The sequence below is a fragment of the Gallus gallus genome, chromosome 20, assembly GCF_016699485.2.
Source record: "Gallus gallus isolate bGalGal1 chromosome 20, bGalGal1.mat.broiler.GRCg7b, whole genome shotgun sequence".
NCBI lineage: Eukaryota > Metazoa > Chordata > Aves > Galliformes > Phasianidae > Gallus > Gallus gallus.
Window position 1 is genome coordinate 7078346 of NC_052551.1, and position 22204 is coordinate 7100549.

Sequence of the window (22204 nt, forward strand, 5' to 3'; positions counted from 1 at the left end):
GTTTTCCGACGGATGCGCTCAGCGGCGCGGCGGCTTGAGGCGGCTCCGGGAGCGACGCGCGGGGGGCGGCGGGGGTCCGGGCGGACGGACGGCTCGCGTCCCGGCTCTTGCCCGGCCCCGCGGGCGACATGGCGCACCCACCCCCTGAAGCGGCCGCGGCCGTCCCCTGAGCGCCCCGGTGCCGGTGGAGGGCCCCGCCGCAGCCTGCCGACGGAGCCGGGAAGATGCTGCCGCGGTTGGCGCTGCCCGGCTGACGCCCCGCCGCCGCGCCCCCGTCCCCATTGTCCCCCGGCGGCCGCCGGCTCCATGAGCGCCTCCTCCTGCCCCCGCCTCTGAGCCTCCCGCCCGCCGCCTCATGGCTGCATCGGAAGAAGGGCCCGGCTGCTTTCTCCCGCGAGGCAGGTCGCAGAGTGACCCCAGCATCCTCACCGAGCCCGCGGGCCCCGGGGAGCACGCAGGTAACGGCCCCGCGCTCCTGGCAGCGCCGGGGCGGGCGGGGGGCGCGTCGCGATCCGCCGCCACTTTGCAGCCCGCTGAGAAGCAGGCAGACGTTCGTCGCAGCGGGCACCGACGCGCTGCCGGGGCTCGGCGGAGCCCTGAGCTCGCAGCTCCCGCCCGGGGGGCGCGGCCGGTGGCTGCCGGGGCTCCGCGGGGAGCGCCGCACCTGGGCTGCCCCGAGCGCGTGGGGGGTCGGGGCTCCCAGCGCAGAAGGGAGTGGGCTGTTTGCGTGGCATCACCATGGAGACAAGAGGCAGCAGGGTCGCAATTAAGCGCTTTCTCCCCTCAAGAAGGTAATTCTCACTTCATGGGGAGAAGTGTAATCTTCTTACGAAGCGTGGCCACAGAGGGTGGTGCCGGGGGGACACGGCTGAATTACCAGCGTATAAACGGAGTATTCCGATTAGATTTTTTTTCTCCCCTTTAACACTGGCTAATGCTGTTTTCAGCTTAACTTCACTTTGAGGAATAATTCTGAATGTCTGTTGGTGGTGAGTCAGTAATTGCAGATGTCAGCACCTAAGCAAAGACGACCCCTTTAGAGGAAAAAGAAACAAATAACTGCATCACTTTAATGCGATGTGATTGCAAAGACAGACCCAGCAATAAGCTAGGAGCAAAGGCAAAGAGCCAGTTTACTGTGGGTTTATGTAAGTAGACCATCATGCAAGCCCTGTAAGAGAAATGGAGTAATCAAAATAGCACAAGACAATGAATGGAGTGTTGATACTCCCTGCCCATTACACTGAATTCTAAACCCAGAAATAGGTTTGGGGTTTGGGTCAGGCACTGTCAGCCTAAAAGAGGTAGTCCAAAGCTGCATTTAGGGACTGGACTCTAGTTCTGGTTTATTTCAGATTACTGAGCGAATAAAATGTTTCAGGCTGTTTTTGATACACCTGCCACACCATTCCCTTCTGGTCCAATGTGCATGTTAATATTTGTAACTATTTTAAGTTTTCTCACTTATTTGTTTTATCAAGTAATCCTGAGCACCTTGGTCAAGAATGAAATACAAATTAAATTAAGCAAAACAATAGATGATTTGTCTCTAATGCCCAACAGTTCCAATACCATAAGTAAAGGGAACAAAGGACTCTAACATGAACTGCTCCACTCACTCCCAAAGGGGCAATCTTGACTGAAAGGAATGTATGCTTCTGCCATTTGATTTCTGAAAGCAGAAGTGACTAATGAAAGGATTATATATTCAATCTCAATTTTTGATTCCCCTATGTTGTTTTCTGCTAGACAATTACTTGGACCTTTGTGAAATATACAACAAAGAAAGTATACAGCATGTCTGACACATAGACAAAGATATTTATATTCAGTTTCTTTTTTTTCCCCCTGTGAGGAGAAAGAACTATCAATACTAAGTAGCATTTTCGCTCCCCTAAAACAGCCTTTATCTGGTAGGACAGTGTCCCACTGCATGGCAGAAGCTATAGTGATATGCAAGAAAAGATGTCTTCTAAGGTATCACGATAGACCATATTATGTGGAAAGAAACAAAAGGTGCTAAATACATATGGATTTAGTCTAGGTGGGTAAAAATAATTAGTGGTAGAGTTATCACGTTCAGTAAGCTTTTTCAGGTTTTCTATATAATGCTTGAATTTGTTTATCAGATAGTATTGAGCACCTTCACGTTCCCACCTGATAATAAAACAAATTAAATATCTTACTCTTATTCTAAGTAATCACTCAAAAAGCCTGAAATATAATTCTTACAGTAGTATAAACTATATATGCTAAACCATACAACATATTTTACCTTACAGTGTTATTCTGAAAAATTTTATCATTCTCATTGTATGATCAGAATAATCATCTATGGACTCTTAAGTCAAAAGACTTAAGTAAAATGCATTAGGAGTGCTGAATGGTACCAAGTTTGTGTTTATATCCCAGTCCTGCTCACAGACTCACCTGTTAGAGAAGCACGAACATGTAGGATTCTTTGTTCATTAAAAAAAACTGTATGACCTAAATGCATGTTTAAATTATGCAGACAAATAAGCCAATAGCAAAATAAAGGTATGACTGAAGGATCCTCACAGAAACATTCTTTTGTATGGCATTTGAATAAGATATTTCTTCTGGAGGTTAAGTCTTCTTTGCAACATTTTCCTGAATGCAGGATGTGGTGGGATTATTCTGCACCAATTCATTTTGCTACGTCTACTGTAGGAAAGGATATCAAGGTAGATAATGTATGGTAGATGAAGTCTGCCTATTTTGTAAAGATTTTCCTGGTGTTCACATAATTTATACTCCTCTTCTTGACTAGTACTACTATTGTTATTTTAGCCAAGCTTTGTCCAGGAGATTCCCATGATGCTAGACTGTTGAGAATGTAGAGGTGTCAGTACGTATTTCATGTATATATATATATATATATAATTTTTTTTTTTTTAAGAAAACTCTGATGCAGTGTTTCATTTTCCTTTCTCTTGAAACATCACCTTAACAGTTGATTGTCAGCACGCAGCATGGTTGCAAGACTTGCTGGCTGTCCTGCAAGTTCAAGATTCTTTATCACTGGACCACGTAATCTCTTTTCGGGTGATACTGGGTAATGTAAGCATCAGACTCAAGGACTGAAGACAGCAAGTGTTAGTTCATCTTCCTGTTGTCATCTGGTTAGCTGTTACATGCAATTTTTTTGATGAACTGTTGGTTGAGATCAAATGTCAAAGGGAATTTCCCATGTGAGAAACACTTAAGTCCATTGGCTGGTTGATCTGTTCCTTTTAAAGAGGACTCTTCCAGTCACACATGAAATAACTAAGTAGCTGGCTGGTTCCAGTAGCCAGAGATGTTAGAAGATGTGAGAAGTTCTGGACACTTTTAATCCTGACTGCTGCCACAGAAGTTGCAATTACTCCAAGCATCGGATAATCGAGGCTTCACAATAAAGATTATAATCTATTGTATTTTTCTTCACAAAGCATTCACTAAAGAAATGAGAAGCTATTCCATAAGCTTGATTTACTGGAAGAGATGTAATCTTTACAGACTACAGTGAATTTCTTAACATGAAAAAATAACCTTTAAAAACTATCACATTACTGACATCTTATTAAATGTTCCTGTAGCAAATAAGATAAACAAGGCATTCAGTGAACCAGACTAGGGACAGGTAATAGCTACTTAATGGAAAGCAAAGATACAAGTTTAGGTCCTTCACACGCTATGTTAATTAAACAGCAGCTCCTCACAGTGATCAACTAAGATACCACAATTGCAGCCTGAGAAGAAAATATGGACCTCGTTATCTGCTGCAACCTTCAGTGACAAATAGATAACTTCCTCCAGCATTTACATGGTGCATATTGTTCCTCTTCTTTGTGTAGGGAATAGTAGAAAGATAGGAAGGAATTAATGTTCCTTCCCTTTAATCTAATCAGTTATTTCCTCAAGCAGTAGTGTTAGATCTCACTGACAGCTATTTTTACATGATTTCTAGAATTCTGGTTGGAGAAGACTGGTTGAGAAGCCTCCTCCATCATATGCTAAGCTGTGGTGTGCTTCAAGATCTGGCAAGTTAAAGCTACTTCAGAACAGTTGCTTCAGATACTCCCTGTGCTCCATGATCAGCAGCATAGGGCACCGAATTAACTCAAGGAGAGAAAATGGGATAAAAATTCATAATCCTTTATCACTGTTCTTAGTGGAATTCAAAAGAAACATTTTTGTATTTTCCTAGGCTGTAGGAAGATGATGTGTTATAACTTGATGTGCTGTGTTCCTCTTGTCTCTGGGCTGATGGACAACTTGTAACCAAGCAGAGCCTCACAGGTAGCATAGGGACATAAGCCACCTAAGTATAACTTTCCCTTGGCATTAAGGCAATAAGACATTGAGTATAGGAATATTCTATACTAGGCTTTTTATTTTCTAATTTTTCTCTCTTTTTTTTTTTTAAAGCGGTAAGCTAGCCTGGATAGACTGTAATTCCCTTCACATGCTTAACAAAGGCCTACTTCTTAGGGTTATTTTATGCTGATAAAGATTTTAATTAGTGCTAATTACTGACATATATTTATTGCTTCAAGAAGCTCTCTGGGTTTGAGTCTTGCACATAGCATTAGAGGACTTGTCAGCAATTGGAATGCCATGCTTTTCCCCCTTAGCCATCAGGACGTTACACTAGCAAACTGTCTGATGGTGGAAGTTGATGGCAGGAAAGGTTCAAACACATGTTAAGAGTAAAGTAGGTTTGTGCTGTGGATACTTGTAAGAAACAAAGGAAAGGCAAAGAGAAATGGGTACAACTGGACTGCAGATACAGATTGGTGATGGCTTTCTAAATCTGTTCCAGTGACTTTTGCTGTAAAACTATTCATTCCAGGCCCATAATTCAGAAAAACCTGTAATTGTGCATAAGTTAAAACATGTACTTAAGACTCAAGAAAATTGATAGTGGAGTGGATGTCAGGACAAAAAAAGATGCTGTTGATGCCCTGCCTGTCAGCTTGCTGGCACTGTCATCGTTTTGCAGTCATTCAGATCACTGCAACTTAAATTAGGGACTTGCAGTCTTATCCATGATGTACTTCGTTGATTTGATACTAGTGCTTGAGCAAGCCTACCTATGAAAATATTCATAGGTTTCTTCTACCAGAAAGACTTTGGTCTCTATTTCATTTTCCTGTATCAAGTAGTCTGTTCTGTTAATTGACTTTGTTTGCCCTGCATGGTATTTCTTCTGACAGAATAAGTGTGCCAGGTCTCCTACACCATTTCCCAACAGTACTAATGTATGACCAAAATTAAGCTAGGAAATGGTTTTGCTCCGCTTTATAACTTTGCCATATTTTTCATGTATATGAAGTTTTGTGATATTTTAAGTTCTTTTACTCAAAGTCAGCAAGTATCTGATCTAATTCAGACCAAGGGCTCCCAGCTGAAGCTTACTGTTCCACATATTTAGTTTCTCATATGATACCATAGGGACTCTACTGAGGAACACACAGTTGAGACTTGAAATGTGCAGATATTAATTCACATTTCAACTTAATACCCTATTTTCATTGAAATCCAAATTTCAGTCTTGTACAGGTCCCCAAGGCATTTGTGATTTGTGGAATGTCCAGTTCCTGACATAGCACCATAAAAATCACCACAGTATCACCAAGTAGTGCAATGCTAGGTTAACCTTTAACAAAGGGGTTGTTGTGCTTTTGGGAAGCTCTGTTTCTTTCTCATCAGTTCTCCAGTTTCTTGCTGATCTGATCTATGTGCACTCAAGTTCCTGTCATGCAGGGAAGCTCAGAACTCCCTTCTTCTGTCCTGCAGTGGAACATCTCCTCCTGCCTCAGAGACATTCCTCCCTGGTGCATGACTCATCTGTGGCAGCTCTTCTCCAGCACTTTCCAGGAGATGAGAGTAATCCCCCATTTCTGGAGAGGAAAGAGGCACAGGGTGCTTAGGCAAGTCCCACACATGGGACGTATGCACAAACTGCACTAGAACATATCCAGTAATTTTGGTACTGTACACATGTGGACTCACAACAGTAGTGTGGTATCATTGTGTTGCAGATCACTGAACAAGATGAATGCTTAACACAGATTACCTTGTGCTGATTGCCTGGATATTTTACTTACTGAAACTGTAAATACTTTATTTTTTGAGGATTCAAGACAGATGGGTATGTGATATCTTAATGCTAACTTTTGCAGCAGTGAAATGAAATCTATTAATATGCTATTCATGTTGAGGGTTGTTTGTAGGCTTCTCTAAGATCTGACGATTACTACTGCTAGGAGTATTTAGACATATATTAGACTTCTGTAAACAAAATATAGACCTCTAATGAGGAAAAAAAATATTTTACTTTACAAAAAAAAGTTGGTAGGTAGCTTGAATATTGCTGAAAATATATTTAAATTCTTTTGTCCAAGTAGAAGTACTCATTACACACCATCATAATATTGAGTGAATTTATGAGAGTCAGGTCAACATATAAAAAATGTTAGCAAGTATTTCCTATGAGTCTTCCCCTTACCCCCCTGCCCTCATCTACAGACACTCTGGAATCCTTGAAAAATAAGTGTCCTGTTTTCCTCCCATAATTACAATCACATCTGGTGATTGATTAGACTGAGTCTCACTTTGAAAGGTGCAAGCTTAAGTGATTGTTGCACAGCTCAAACGTGCACTCTTCTCCCACACTGCAGAACCTGCTGTGCTTTGCTGCTCCAGATGCCTGCTCAGTCTCCTGTTCTCAGTGCTGCTAGCAAATTCCTTGGCACACATAAAAGATTGGGTCTAAACTTGAGTATCAGAATTAGAGTACTATTCCCATTGCATATCCTTGAAAAGCTTTTTCAGTAGAAATCTGACTAGCAGTTTTTATATCCTTTGTTTCCCTTGTTGAATCAGAATTAAGTTTGTTAGTTCTAGCATGTTTTAAATATTCTGTCTTCTCTAGTTCCTGGGAGTCCTCTCTGCCATGCACCTGAAGGAACATAGTTAAATGCATACAAGTTTTTTCTTCACAATTATGTTTGGTTGCAGCAACTGAACTCTGGCATTACAAACAGCAGGGATGATGATGTACAATATGCAAACAATGCAGGATTGTTTTTTTTTTCTTATTGCTATTTTACAATGATAAGAAATAATACATTTGCATCTAATTGAAGAAATTCTTAGGTCCTAAAGATGCAGCCATCAAAGCTAGCTGTCTGACTGATAAAGGGCTTCTTCAGAAGCAGTATCTCACACAACACACAGAAGTATTACGGGGCTCTTCTATACTCAACACAAAGGGCATTTCTGTTTCTCTCCTTAACTCTTCAGATGTTTTTATGTATCATAAAAGAGCTACCACAGATTACAAAAAAAGATTCAGGCTCAGATTCTCCAAACACAGATTTCTAGTCTGAGTAATACCTATGGGTCATAACTGACATAATGCACTATTGTGCCAGTTGCTGTGCAGAATATAAAGAGAAACTGTTCTGACTTTAACTAGCTTTTTCTAATTTGGAAAAGACATAAAGCAGTGGAATAAAACAAGAGGTTCATTTTTTTTTCATGTGGTGAATGGAGATTAATTTCCTTCTGAGTTTTTATAGCAAGCCAGTGACACCACTGGAAGTTGACTCTGGATTTTGTAAGGCCCAGTTCTCACTGGAGTATTGATTTAAAAAAAAAAAATTATTTAATGTATCTGTAGTTTCTTGTTCCTTAGCTTCCAGTGTCATAATAACAGAAAACAGCTTGTGCATGCGACACAGGCAGGTCTGGTTTCTGACTCTGAGATTTAGCATAAGAATTTCTATTTGTTAAAAGCCTTTGCTAATTGAGTCTTTATGCTGAGTGCTGTTTCATTTAATAGGAGAACAAAATGAAGCCATGGGCTTTTTGATGAAAGATGGAAAGGGATTTTTAATTGTTTTAATAATTTTCCTTCCCCTTTGCAATTAATCTACCTTCTAAAAACCCTTTTTTGATAGGAAACAGAGATTGCTGGGAACTTGATAGAGAACTGAAGTCATAAAATATGTTTGTCCACTATTCCCTTCCTCCCTCCCTCCTGCCCCTTTATGGCATTTTAAAACCACATTTGTGGCTTCGCATTTTAAAATTTAATAGCAAGAATTAATTACTTTAGCTTTTCTAGGCAGGTTAGATCTGTAAATACCAAAGACCAAGTAAAGCTAAACATGATACTTTTGTTTTGCTTCCAAATGTAGCTAGAGTTCATATGCTAATACAACAGATTCTTTGTGCCTTCAAATCCCATACCTTTGTTTCAAATTCAAGTTGATTTATGGTATAATGTACATCCAATTTATACATGCCCTAGAGAGCACATCATATAACTACTTGAAGCAGGTCAATAGCTTCATGATTGAGTTGGCATAAATATTTCAGTACGATGATCTTAATCAAAGAGTATCTTGCTTTCAGTAGCATGGTAATATCCTGTAATCACACATAGTTCATGCATGCAAACCTCTGATTTAGAAGTTCTTATTCATAAAGCACTTCATGGTGTATATAATGAAGAGAGAGCTTATGTTCACTTCCTTATATTATTATATTTTAACACTCTCAAACCCCATTCTATTGCAATAACCATCAACTGGACTTAGGTCACTGCATTGCATCAAGCCAGTGAAACCTTCAACCTTTTCTGAGGGCTGCTACATCCCTCAGGCCCTGCCATCTTCCCTCTGCCTTTCCTATATTGATCTGTGGTGAACGTCTGTCACATTTCATTCAGTTGCTCACAGAAGTCAGCATCTTAAGTCTATGGTGAGACTTTTTTTTTTTTTTAATTCTTATAGCAATATGAGGAAGGCTCTCCTGGATCAGCACAGTGGTCCATCTGGTCTAGGCCAGTGTACTTGACCGTGTCAAGATGATGCTATTTAGGGAAGACATGCTTGCTTGCCTAGCTTTGCAGTTAAATACAGACTGGAAGCAAAGCAAAGGGTGGCTGAGTGAACACACCTGAAGACAACATGTAATATTCAGAGTCAGTCTTCTGCATCTGTGCTCACATAACATACATAAATGTTGATGCTTTGGGCAAGTTTGTTCACTGTCTAGAACCAGTTCTGCTTCCTTGGTGAAATTCAGACAAAACCTTAGTTAATATCATTCTGGAAGAAAGCTTCTTGCTCCTGCAGGTACTTGTCAATCATCTTTTCATCACACATGATATGAATCTGCATAGAATACTTACATGTTTACATACATATAAGAGCAGACCTTCCCAACAGGAAGAATTCACTCCAATTCTACAGGGGAAATTGAACACTCCTCCCTACTTCCCTGCCTTGTCATGTAAGAGAGATGATGAGATTGTTTTACAGGAAGTAACCACACTACATAAGGATACCTTAGCCTGCAAAGGTAAAGTGTTTTTGTTTATGTGTGACAAGCAGAGAAGGGGGAGACAAGGGACAGAAACCGATGACAGCAGGTTTAGGACTGGAGTCTGGAAAGTTTCCATCACAGTATGTAGCGTGACAGCATTATTTCAGTTGGACCTGAGAATTGTGGTGAATGGGACAGAAAAAGAAAATAGTTCAGAAATATTTTTTCCTCAACCAGCACATCATGGTCAGGTATACTACTGAACAGCCAGGGGCCACTAAATTACTGTCAGCATTGTGATGACAAGCACCCTCTGTTTTGAGCATGGGTGATAATTTGAAAGCATTGAATCTTGACCATTCTTATTTTGTTTCAGCAGCAGAGAAAAAGTGATGGTGGAAGCCTGAAAAAAGCAGTCACTTAAGTGTGACTAAGTCACTGCTAAAAATGGCTCAGGAATGTCCCTGAAGTGCTCCCCATATGTGGAAATGGGGAGCTAAGCTGAACAGACTTCCAATGGCAGGTCTTGGGAATCCAGGTTGTTGGGATTGTTTCACAAATTTGGATCTGCAAGCTAAACTTATCTTCAGCTACTGAAATCCTCTGCCTAATTGGGTTAAGAATGCACGATAATGTACATAAGCTTGACTTAATTGGGTTCCTCTGAAGTTACAGGCAGGACTTCTATAATTGTGTGAATTCTGCATTTATAATGATGAAATAAAATATTCTAAGTTTATTATTAAATATATATATATATTTCCATTTTAGCAACTATGCAGCCTAGGTAACAACTTTCTGGCACTGCAGAAGCTTCAAGGAGAAAGGCACCCCATTCTTAATTAGACCACTTCAACTTCAGCTAAAATGTTTGCTTCTGTCACAGTTGCTCATTTGTTTTTCTCTATTTTACAATGTCTGGAAGCATAGAATAAGTATTCAGAATACTGTCTATGCAGAGAAAGCTCTAGAAAAGATGAAATGGAGTCTAGTATTCCACTCCATATGAATTCTCCACTTGTAGACTATAAGCTTAAAATAACAAGTTTCTCATTTAATTCAAGAAAACTAATGCAAAAAATGAGATAAACTACTCATGTCACTTCATATTTCACATGTGAAGTACTTCATTCTAGAGAAGTCAGTCCATAATGCTGCCTTCTGCAAGTGATGAACGTAAGTGAACTTTCTGTCATCTGTCATTTTCTATTATTTTGGAAAATGAAAGGTCCTGAAGAACTTACTATTTTACTGTAAACTAGTGACACTAATTCAGAATTGAATAGTCTGATACAGAAAATTATATCCTCACCTAAACCACGACTCTGCTAGATCTGCAATAGGAGCAAACATCAGTCATTGCCTGCAGCTAGTTTACTTGAACCCTTGCAATAGTGGTTAACTTAATGGCTGATATGATCCAGATGTGTGTTTTCTTAAGGCAAACACAGAGTATATGAACAACAGCAGTCAGATAGATAGCAAAATGACTTCTTACTGTTATGGTGTACATTTTGTGCTATAATTCAGTCACAAAAATAAACTGAAAGAAAGATAAATAAACGATCATTTCAACTAGTATTAAGTGGCCTTCAAAAATCCAGAACGTTGTGTGAATGAAGACATTTTTAGAAGGGCCCCTCAATGCTTAATAGAAACACATCCTCATCTCTCTTCTCTATTCCAAGAAAGTATCTTTGAAGACTGACCCAGAAAAAATGACACTCCTCCTATCTCATTGAGTCAAAGCTTTCCTATGCTCTCTTTCTCGCTCACGAAAAGACAGCTTGTTGCAACTTTCCTTCCTTTTCAGTTTGCATATTCTACAGTTTTTCCACTTTTTTGCTATCTAGTCTGAGTTCATTCCATGAGCTAGCCTGAACAAATGCAGCAACTCCCCCGCACCTCTTGAATTATTCTTCTAATAGCATTCCTAACATAATAGAGAAGCCAACAAATCCTACCTTTCTGTGCTTTCACCATTTTTAATCTCTGGCTTGCCCTTACTCTGTCAAAAATCTCATTTGTTAATTCTGACTGGAGCTTCTGCTGTCTAATGAATGTCTGTCTGAAAACAATTTACTTGGGACGCTTAAAGTGTCTCTCCTGCATGAATGCTTTGGTGGTAAACAAAACTGACCTCACAAGGCCACTCCTTCCAGGTAATACTTAGCAGGGTGTAATGCTGTAACGCAATGGAAAGCACTGCAATGACAGCAGAGTAACAAAGCCCTAAGCTGCAGCAAGTACAAGCTCATACGCAGCAGCTCTAAGCACAAAAAAAAAAAACAAAAGAAAGAATCTGCTTACCCTTGGAAGGCCTCAGGTACATAGGGATCTCCAGCAAGACACCCTTACCTCCACTGCCAACCCTTAAATAAGGTCTGGGAAGGGGTGGATCCTGGCTCCATTCCTTCTAGTCACTCAGGACCATTGCATACACCTGAGCTCCCCTGAGTTTGTCCTGCCTTCCCACCAGGTGTTCCATCTCTGTGACTCAGCATTTCTGCTACACAGGGTCACTAGCATCCTTTACCATTAGCCATATTCTTAGTTGAAAGTTGCCATTAATCTCCAAAGTTATTGTGGACAATATGAGATTAAAACAACCACTTGTTTCTGAAAGAAGAAACTAGGAGTAGAAAATAAAATACTGAAAACAGCTTCTTCTGTTTTGTTTATATATTCCTCATTCCTGCTCTTATAACAGTACATCTACAATGTGTTTAGGCTTTATTCCAATACATCAAAGGCTTCTATTTCTTCTACCAACTTCTTCAAAAACCTCCAGAAAACTATGACCTGGGGCATCACAAATCTATCGTATTCAGGAGATGCTATTTTATATAATCAGCTCTCTTGTGTCCTGTACCTGCAGAAAATTCATTCTGCTTCCCATCCTGGACTTTAATCTTTCTCCATTTCTCTGCCCATTGAGCATTTCAGAAGTATTTCTCAGTAACTCATTAAAAAAAAACACACAAAAAGCTGCCAAGAGCTTATGCATTTTGAGGTCATAGATTCTCTGGCTGCTCCGATGAAATGATTTTAGAGGAGTTAAGTTATTGAATATGTTCCTAGCAGCTAAGATGCTATCAAAATATCAGCAAAGTGAAATTAATCCTAAATTTTTGAATACATATGTATAAGATAACATTCTCACTCTATCCAAAGGGACGTATCTCTGATGAGTAGGTTATGCTTTTCTATATATATACATTTCTTATCCTATTAAAGGAAATGGAGGCCTACCTCTAGTGGGTTTAATTAATTAGTATTTAACTCAAGAAATTCCCCTGCCATTTGCCATCAAAGCATTGCAGAAATGTTTTTCAGATCTTGCTAGATGATGTAAAATTGTCTGACAACAAGAACTACTTTTGAACAGATTAATCTAAATACACGTATCCAAGTAGAGAAAAGCCAAACTAGGTACCCTAGATTTTCAGAGTTAACTTTCATTTCACATAGTTTCTTGGAGAAAAAGGAGAACCTCAGGTGTTGCATTAGGCCTTTTCACAAACACTGATATTTAAACACCAGAAAACTGTGTGGTTTTTTTTTTTTTTCCTGCTCTGCTCTGTGCTAATGATATGATTTTTAGCCTCATAGTGCCTGTTAAAATGAAATTATACAGACTTAGAATTATCTCTTCTAACAGGAGACAAGGCAAAACATATCAGAGCCAACGGGAATGCATGCAGTTTAGGGATTTTGTTGTTTTACAGATCATAATATTCTCATAATACAAGAGAGATTACGGAAATATGGCATAGTCTTATTTTGTCTGACATGGTAAAGAAAGAAAGATTTAAAGGATTAGTCTTGATGACTTAGCTGTTCCTTTGCAATGTATTGTGATATAATAAGAAATAATGCAGTGCATATCCTGAACATAAAAGAGAGCCTCTGGTCAGAATCTCGTTAATGCCAGAAATGATTTAAAGCTAGCTAGCAGTCCCAGTTTTCTGTCCCAGAAATGACAACACAAGACGTGACACCTCTTATTCTAATACTACATAAGAGCATATCATGCATACGATTAAGATATCATTCAAGAAAACTAATTCCTTTGTATTCACTTTTCTTCACTGTTAGAATCCTGAGGACAGTACCAGAAAGCAGGGTTAGGTTTTAGGTGGAAGCTTCTACTTTGACAAGAAATGAAACTGCCTTCTTTCTTTTCCTAGTTCTTTGCTTTTTGAGAGGGATAGGCTAAAGATGCAAAGTGGTAGAACTGTTTTTCACTCAAGTCAGCTAAGTGCCCCATTTACACATTCATTAGACATAAAGCTTCACTCACTGTGCTAACAAATCACCATAATGAAGTCTTTACACACCCACACACATTTATACACATGCTGTTGCTCAGCTTGCACCTGCAATGTTGGTGAATAGATGTGTAATTGTATATTTACGTTGCTGAGAGAACAGTTAGCTACTAGGCAAGGTCTATATAGCTACAGTAAGTAAAGCTTCTTTTTTTTTTTCTCTACATTGCTATCGTTGACAACTTTTTGGAAGCTGCTTTATGGCATAAATCAAACCATGCTGTTACACAACTCTGGAAGACTTTTCCAAGGAGCCTGTAGCACCTCCATTAGGGTTGGCATTTAGTCATGAATGCACTGGGCACCTGGTCCTGGGCTTCTGTCTCTTGTGGAGTCAGAGATACAGGAGCTAACAGCTCCTAATAAGCTGAAAGCAAAGGGAAGTGCTAGAGAGCAGAAGTTTAAACACAGTCTTACGGCTAAAGGAAGTTGTTTAGAAGGGGTCAAAAACTGCTACTAGAAGAGTTTCCTGAAAATAATAGCATATGCTAAAATCTTCAAAATCGGTCATGTTTGTGTTGCTAATAGCAATACTGCATTTTTTGCTTTGAGCTTTTCAGTCAGATATTACACTAACAGGATACCACAAATCAGTAACCCCATTCTCAGAGGGGCTACATCAGGGGCCTGAAGTCGTAGCACAGGCACCCAAACTTTAAAATCATGATTATTATTGCAAAATTTTTAATTAGACCTTCTTAAAATCAACATCTTGTTCCCTCATTTTGCCTGTAACATACACCTGTGCAAAAAAAACCCACCTGGATGTTTTATATCAACCCGAAATAGCACTGACATTCCTATATAGGCATTCCTCCCATGCAACAAGCCTGATGACTGACCCAGTGCTCCTGCTCTCATCTTGTCATTGGGATAGCTTTCAGGCGGTAGGACTTCAAAGCAACGACTTCAAAATAGTGTGTGTGGAGTGGCTTTAAGTAGCTGCTTCATTTCATTATTCTTCTGCTCAGAACTCACTCTGCCTTCTGAGATGTGAAGAAGGCTTCATCTATTCCACTGCCATCTAAGTATATTTGAGGTGGCAAGTGTGTTATTTAGGATTATTTCTCATGACAGATGGGTTATTTACAGCAATTGTTTCCCAAAGATATACATGTAATCATTTTCATAAAGTGGCATCAGCTCTGGAATCGCAAATGTTACAGTGTATTTGTTTAGCTTTGCTTATTATCATGCAAATCAGCACATTCAAAGTGGCGTTTGTATAAGTTGTGTGTGTGTGTGTATATATATATATATATATATAAGCATATAACAAAACAGCCAACATTTGAAGTGGCACAAATAACCCATCCCAATGATGTGACTAAGCCTCATGGGATGGACAATTTCACTGCCATTGCATATGGAATTCTTATTCTGTAAACAGCAGAATTTCAGTCCTTTTGGGAATAGTGCAGTTACTTGAAGCACGCACACAGTGTGCAGTTTGTTAGTCCATTATATACACTTTGTTTACTAAACAACAAGAGATTTGATGAAATGATCAGGAGACAGAAGTAGAATTTTTCAGCTATTCATAACTTTGTGGCTGATTTAACCATTCACCTAGAATTGTAATGCAGAACAAGTAATTGCACATGTTAATGGCAATTACAATAACTAACAGGCATACTTGAGTGGTTTGCATATGCACTCATGGGATTTCTGTGCATACAAATGATTTGTATATTTCAGCATTTGATTTCACATATTTTCTTCCCTATATGTATAAGAGCTCCCTTCATACATAGTGGCCATGCCTATATCATTTCTGTGCAATATTTTATACTGAATTTTCAAAACGTTTAAGCACACAATCACATTGCTCCAACCAAGTTATTGTATTTGTAACTGACTACTCAACTGCTTAAGCAGATGGGGGGAATAAGGCTTTTGTTTAAACAGGGGGGGATAAGGCTTTTGTTTAAACAAAGACTAACTCTTAATGTATTTGATTAGTTTGGGCTGTCATATTTACCAGAAATATAGAAAATTTAGACAGTGAATGTTGAAAAATCCCATTATCTGTCGTCGTGGTCCTTCTTGAGAAACCACCTGTGGATCATCCTACTTCCTACGCAATCAGTAGCATAGAGGTCAGAATTTGGCCAGATTGCTGTTTCTCCCTCAAGTTTTTGTTTTTTTTTTTTCCCTTTTAATTATCTGAGTTTTTCTTTGTTAGTTTTATTTTGTTGTTGTTTTTAAGCCTAGGTAAGCCCAGCTACTGGACTATTACCCTATATCCCTGTTCTATACATTGTTTTCAGTTTCCCAGGAGTCACTTCATATACTCTTTGCCACAATGGCTTTTAGCATGTCTAACTCTCTGGATTGGAATGGTTAAAAAAGGTTATCCTACCATGGTTCAAACAGGGAGTGTTTCCCTGGCGCTGCATGTCCCTAGGGTGTGATCACCTTCATAGAGCAGAAGATGATGACAAATTCTTCTCATACCCATTTACAAAGGGCTACATTTTAGTTTGAGTGGCACTCAGCTTTTCTGAAAGAACCACAAACTCAGGAGCTGTCATCAGGGATATCTACTTTCAGTTTTGGTTTCTCCACATTTAAGATGTGTCAGTTCCTTTCCAGAATAAATCAGGTAGTGTCTTCCGAGAGGTCATAGCTGACATGAATGTTTTATAGGGTGAAGGAATCGTACCAAACATAGGGTTTTTTTTTTCTCTCTGTCTTTACTTTTGGAGAATTCTGATGAGATTATCCTTGAAATATCCATACAACCCAGTTTACCATGAAATTGCAAAAAAAAAAAAAAAAAAAAAAAAAAAAAAAAAAAAAAAAGGCAAAGTAACCTCTAAGTTCACAGAACCAATGGGTAATCCAGAAAGTTTCAGCTGTATCATTCGTATGCTCTGGCAGTGTTATAATGCAGCTAGACTTTCTTCAGGGAGTACAATGACTCACTGCAGAAGACACTGAGCTAATGACAGTTGAAGAGTTCTAATGATGCCTTTTGTGTACAAACAAAGAAAATATCCATTATATTCTGCTCTCATTTTATTAATTAGACATTCATTACCCAATGCACTATCAATTAAGCCTCTTTGCAGAAATTCTCAGTATGCTCCCATTCCTTTTATTGATAATAAATATGCAAGTCTTGGATTAAATGTCTGAATTGTTAGAGCAGGTTTAGAGGATAGAAAATGGTCAACTTCTTTACAGTATGACCCAAGACACTGATGACATAATTATAGCAAGCTCCAGTGGACAGACAGCTATACAAAGAGTGCATTCCCAAATGGCCCTGTCCAAACTCATACTGGTTATGGGCCAACCTAAAATCCAAATCCAGGAGTATCTCAGTATACATACATATCAGAATGCCCTATGTTGGACTGTGCTGAAGAGAGGCATATCATAAACCATGTTTATTCAAATCACAATTTCTTATTTGAGGGTGTTTTTAAGAAGACAAAATATTGAAGTTCCCACATACAAGGTACCAGATTGCCATGTTAGTCTAGAAGCACATTCAAACGGTTCCATCTATTCTTATTTTGGCTGATTTATCCTAAAAGTTATGGTGGTCTTTCTCATTTAATAGAATTAAGCAACATCTGTACAAAGCAAATTTTGAATAACCAAGCATATGTTTTGCACGTGTGCAAATAAACTTAACTAAGAGTTGCAGTCAGAGAGGGTGCTGACATAAGGAACTGGACTAGAACTGAGTCACACCGTTTGTCTTTGGCTGTTGAACTAGTATAAATTTTGAACATTTTACAGAAATAATCTCATCAGTGCACATTGATGATAGTGTCAGGAAAACTGGATTTCTATCAAGGAGAATATGCAGATAGTATGGAAGAAGATGCAAATGTATTACTCATCAGAAATTATTTGTTCAGCTATATTGGCTTTCATTGCATCCAACTAAAGCAGTAAGGGATGTACAAACAAATTAAGGTCACTCTATTATCTTAATTAGTAACTGCTAATTTGTATTGCTTTCTCAGCCTGTCAAACAAACCTAGTTTTGCCTCAAGTTCCCCAGATGATCTTTCTGAAGACTTTCAGATGGTATTTTATTTAACTGATGCTGGCTTGAAATGGGAACAGGTTTTGCCTTTCTCAATCTAGTTAAAAATGAGAATTAGAGAGAAAGATCTCCTTTTTATATTCACAGTTTGAATTTCATGCATGAAATTCAAACAGGCATGAAACAGCGCTGAAGCTATTAGATTATTTTTAGCTCTACCTATTACATGAGCTGTTCTAAAGTGGAGAAAAAAATACTCAAATATATGTAAAGATAAAAGCAATACATGAAACACAGCATTTCTGAATGTATGCCAGCATCTGCATCAATGATATTCATGAGACAACTTCACTGTAAAACAATCACGCAGAGCCTGAATTCACAGCCTGAACAATTACAGTAAAAACTGGTGGAGTTAATGTGGGCACTTATTTAATCTCCATTGTAGTACTGAAAGATGGCAATCATACAGCCCAGCCATAGTGCTGCATTTTGGCCTTAGTTTTGGCCTTAGTTAGTTACCAGTCACAACAGTAATGGGTGGCTTTAAACTCAAATGGGGAAAAGTTGTAAGAAAAAGCCATTTTGTTATGTGCAGTATTACTGGTACCAACCATACTTGGCCACCTGTGATTACTAGTGGGCTAGGTTTTCAGCTGGAGGAAAGGGCTCTCTCTTCTGTGGAATCAAGACAGTTAACTCAAGCTGAGGAACTGGCATATTCTGTTTTCTTATCTTTCAGTCTCTCCCACATACACCCCCGTTATCTTTAAAATCTGTTTTAACTGCTTATACTGGGCAGGGGAGGAGAAGAGAAGCAAGGTAATTTCTTGTCAGAGTAATTGTCTTTTACACCGTTTGAAGCGAGAAGATAGGTCTGTGCAACATCATAGGAAAACAGTCTCAATTCGCTGTTGAAAATCCACCCTTGGTCATACAAATATGTACATGAAACAAAACTGAATGGGGTGCATGAAAACGACTAGCCTGTTGCTTTTATAGAAGGTTATTGATTCTTAGATCACAGTCCTGAGTATCCTGCCCACACCTGAGTTTGCATGAATTGCAGTTCTTGCTGCGGTTTTTGTGGAGGTCTGGGATAATAGGAAGTCCTCCTGCATGCAATAATTGTTAGCACAAGTTCCTGAGCAGTGGGCAATATCCAAATGAAATAACAAAGTTATCTAGCTGCTTATTTTCTTTCCATAGAGGCAAATGCTTACCTAATAAAGGGGTAAAGGGAAGTATTTCTAAGAATTTCAACCAGTTATGTGCCCTTTTCTATTATATTTATGTTTCTGTGTATTTTAAAGGGATTTGGGGTTGTCTACTGCTTCACAAGCTTTGGTATATAAGAGGAATGTTGAATTCAGATTTTGGAAACTCCAGCACAGAGTCCTCTGAAATTCAACAGGAGATGGTCCAATAAATAACCACTGCATGTTAGTATTCTCCTGTAAGGACTGCTTGTGATCCAATCTATTGATTTTTTATTATGCTTTCATAGACTATGAGTATACGGGTTGTACATATACATGCTGACTAGTATTTTTAGCAAGAAGTATTTTTGCTTCAAGAAGCTCAAATAACATTTTGATTGGTCTTCTTATCTTTTACAAGCTCTGGATTGACTTAGTGCACTAATGATGTCCTCTTGAAATATTTCCTTTATCTAAGTTGCACATCTGTGAAACAATAAATTGAAATGTACAGGGACTCTAATGAAAATAAAATGAATCCATATTTGAGATGTCATCAACAGGGATTATTCCTGCTATGCAAGTGATAATGTAAAAATATTTTCACTATGCTCTGCATTGCATGCTTTTGAACATAAAGATCTTCAATCTGTAGATGTAGCAGAAAGGTACTAAGACAGATTTATTGGTTAAAAACTAGTGCTCACTGTATTTTTCTAATATAAGAACATCTGTGTTTTCATGAACAGAAGTCATGTGTTGCTGAAAGCAAAGCTGAAAGGGTTTTTTTAGTTCCCATTGATGAAAAGTTAAACTTTCATCTATTCCTTGTATGTACTCCTGGCCATTCTAATAGTTCTCTCTAGTAAGTCTGAAGGCTAGAAGATCAGTTGTCATGGGAACTGGCAGCAGATGACTCAAGAAAACAAAATTAAATGTTGGCTTGATGTCAACAGCTAATCTAGTGCCCTGCCAACTGAAATCACAGTTAACACGAGCCATGCCTAACAAGCAGTGATTTGAACAGTTGCAGCCAAAGATAGAGCTTCTCACCCTTTGCACAGGAGAATATTAAAAAAATTGAAACTAATGAGGGGACACAATTAGTCTGGGAACAGTGAAGGTTAAAAAAAAAAAGTTATAATTGTTGTGTTAGAGCCTTTAGCAGCTATAAATCAGAGTATCTTTGACAACAAAATCATGATATCAAACTAATTACCATTTCAAGATATGTGTTAGCAGTTTCAGAGTCTGTAAGATTGATTTGCACTGGGACACAGTCCAAAAATAGTTTCAAATTGTGGTTTTAGCACATTATCTAGAAAATCCAATTATTATGCTGTAAGTTATTTTGCAAAGGAACATGATTAAACATATAATTTTTAGGCCTTGAATTTATACTAATAATGATGTTTTTTTCTAAATAATCATATCTAGCTGCTGCTTTTTTTTTTAGCAATAGACTTTAAGGCCTGAAGAACAACACTAAGGGCTGTAATTTCAACAATATGTAAGAAATGTCTTTTACAGTGATGGAAAATACAATTTCAGTTAGGAACAATCCTTGAATACTTTGATCCTCTTAGTAACTGTTAAATTAGCTCATATGGAATCGTAATTAAAAATAGAAGTCTTAAGATATCATAAGTGTTTAGAGCCTGTTTACATAAATGTAGACTATGAAAATCCATACAATTTCACTTAGGAAAATAAAGTGGATTAATTAAACTTTTTTAAGTCTATGTGGACACTCATGTCCAGAATTAAACTGAGCTCAGTTTAATTTAGCTTTGTTCTTTTCTAAAGTAAATGAACATGATGAATTGAATTAAGACTGCTTTAATGCAGAGAATAGTCATGCAAATTTAGTGTTGTTTAATTAAGCTCACCAAGCACACAAAATTAGATAATTTGGATTAGTTTTTTAAGCATTGTCATGTACACAAACCATTATGTACATTTAAAGGACAACTTTTAGGCTGAAATGTCTGTGTGCAGTACTATATTAGATCAGTTATTTAAGTAAATGTACAGTGATTGACTTTTTCTTTTGGGATTTCCCATATACATTACTGCTGCGTTCTCTCTAGTGATAATTCGTATTCCAGACTCCGTGCTTTTGGAACATTGTCTAACTTTACCACAATAAACCAAATACATCTCCATGTTTCAAGTCCACACTCAAATGAAATGTAAGTCACATAACCCTACATAAAAATGAATAAGTAAATAAATAAAACCCTGTATTTGTGAAAGACTACATACATCTGTTCAAGGGAGTGAAAATGTGTACCTATCTCAGTCTGCATATGAGGGATTATATACACAGTCTATTCTCTATGATGTCCTTCTATGGAAGCTGAAGTTGAGGAGTAGACAAGAGCAAAGAGAAATAGGCTTTTGTTGTAACAATGCAATGCTTGGGTTAGTGTGTGCATCTGAGACATTGCAGACACACTGTGGACTGCTTCTGAAAAAGTAATTTGTGGCTGCCCTATCATGAAGCAATGAGGGAGTTGTGCTAGAATATCATGTCTTCTGAGATCGTGCAATTTATGATCTTTATTCAAGACTGCCTAAAGGCACAATTTAGCCCATATTTTGTACAAGGCAATTCAAAGAAAAATAGATGCAAGTGCAGTGCACAGTTCTGGGTTTTCTTCCATCACATCTGAATTATGTATTACTAAGAGCAAAGAATGTTAGAAACGCTATCTCACATTTAACTATTTGCATTATACTCCACATAGAATGTTCAGTAAAGAATGTAGTTGATAAATACAATTTAGTTTTATGTGTTCTTTTTAAAATCTTTTCTATCTATCTTTTCTTCCTACCTTTTTATTTCTGTGTAGTGTTTTACTGAGTTAATATTGGTCTGCATTTTTTTAGTGAGATTTTGACTTTTTAATGAATTTAGATCATATCCTTCTATAGGTTGTATGTAGTCTGAGCTGACCTTGGTGCTGAATACTGGAGTGGTCTCTAAAAATCACTGGTACTCCCAGTACTAATTGATAGAGATAGATACGTGCTTATGAGGATAGATATAATGTCAGTATATCTCAGTCTTACTATGATTAATGTAGTGCCTGTCTCAAATTCTTAGAGCTATTTTTGTGGGAAGCTGATCAAGAGAGACACAAGACGATAGTCCATGAGTCATTATTGAACAAGAATTCACCAATTCATCACACTGTGTATGTATATCCATAAAAACAGTAGCCAGTTTTAGTCATCAGAGTAATGAAAATATGCTATGTTATGGGTCATGCAACATACATTATGATAATAATCAACAGTTTAATGATTTATTCTGTATATGA

At 38.2% G+C, this 22204-nt stretch overlaps 1 protein-coding gene across 2 annotated transcripts in view; it reads left to right on the top strand.

The window, feature by feature from the left end:
* The window catches only part of PHACTR3 (phosphatase and actin regulator 3), a 96765-nt gene continuing 74561 nt past the window's right edge, over window positions 1-22204 (top strand). For both annotated transcript variants that reach the window (XM_004947075.5, XM_001233075.6), the window contains exon 1: window positions 1-458. In XM_004947075.5, coding sequence (XP_004947132.2) covers window positions 356-458 — 103 coding nt within the window. In that variant the 5' untranslated portion in view covers window positions 1-355. The remainder of the gene's footprint in view (window positions 459-22204) is intronic.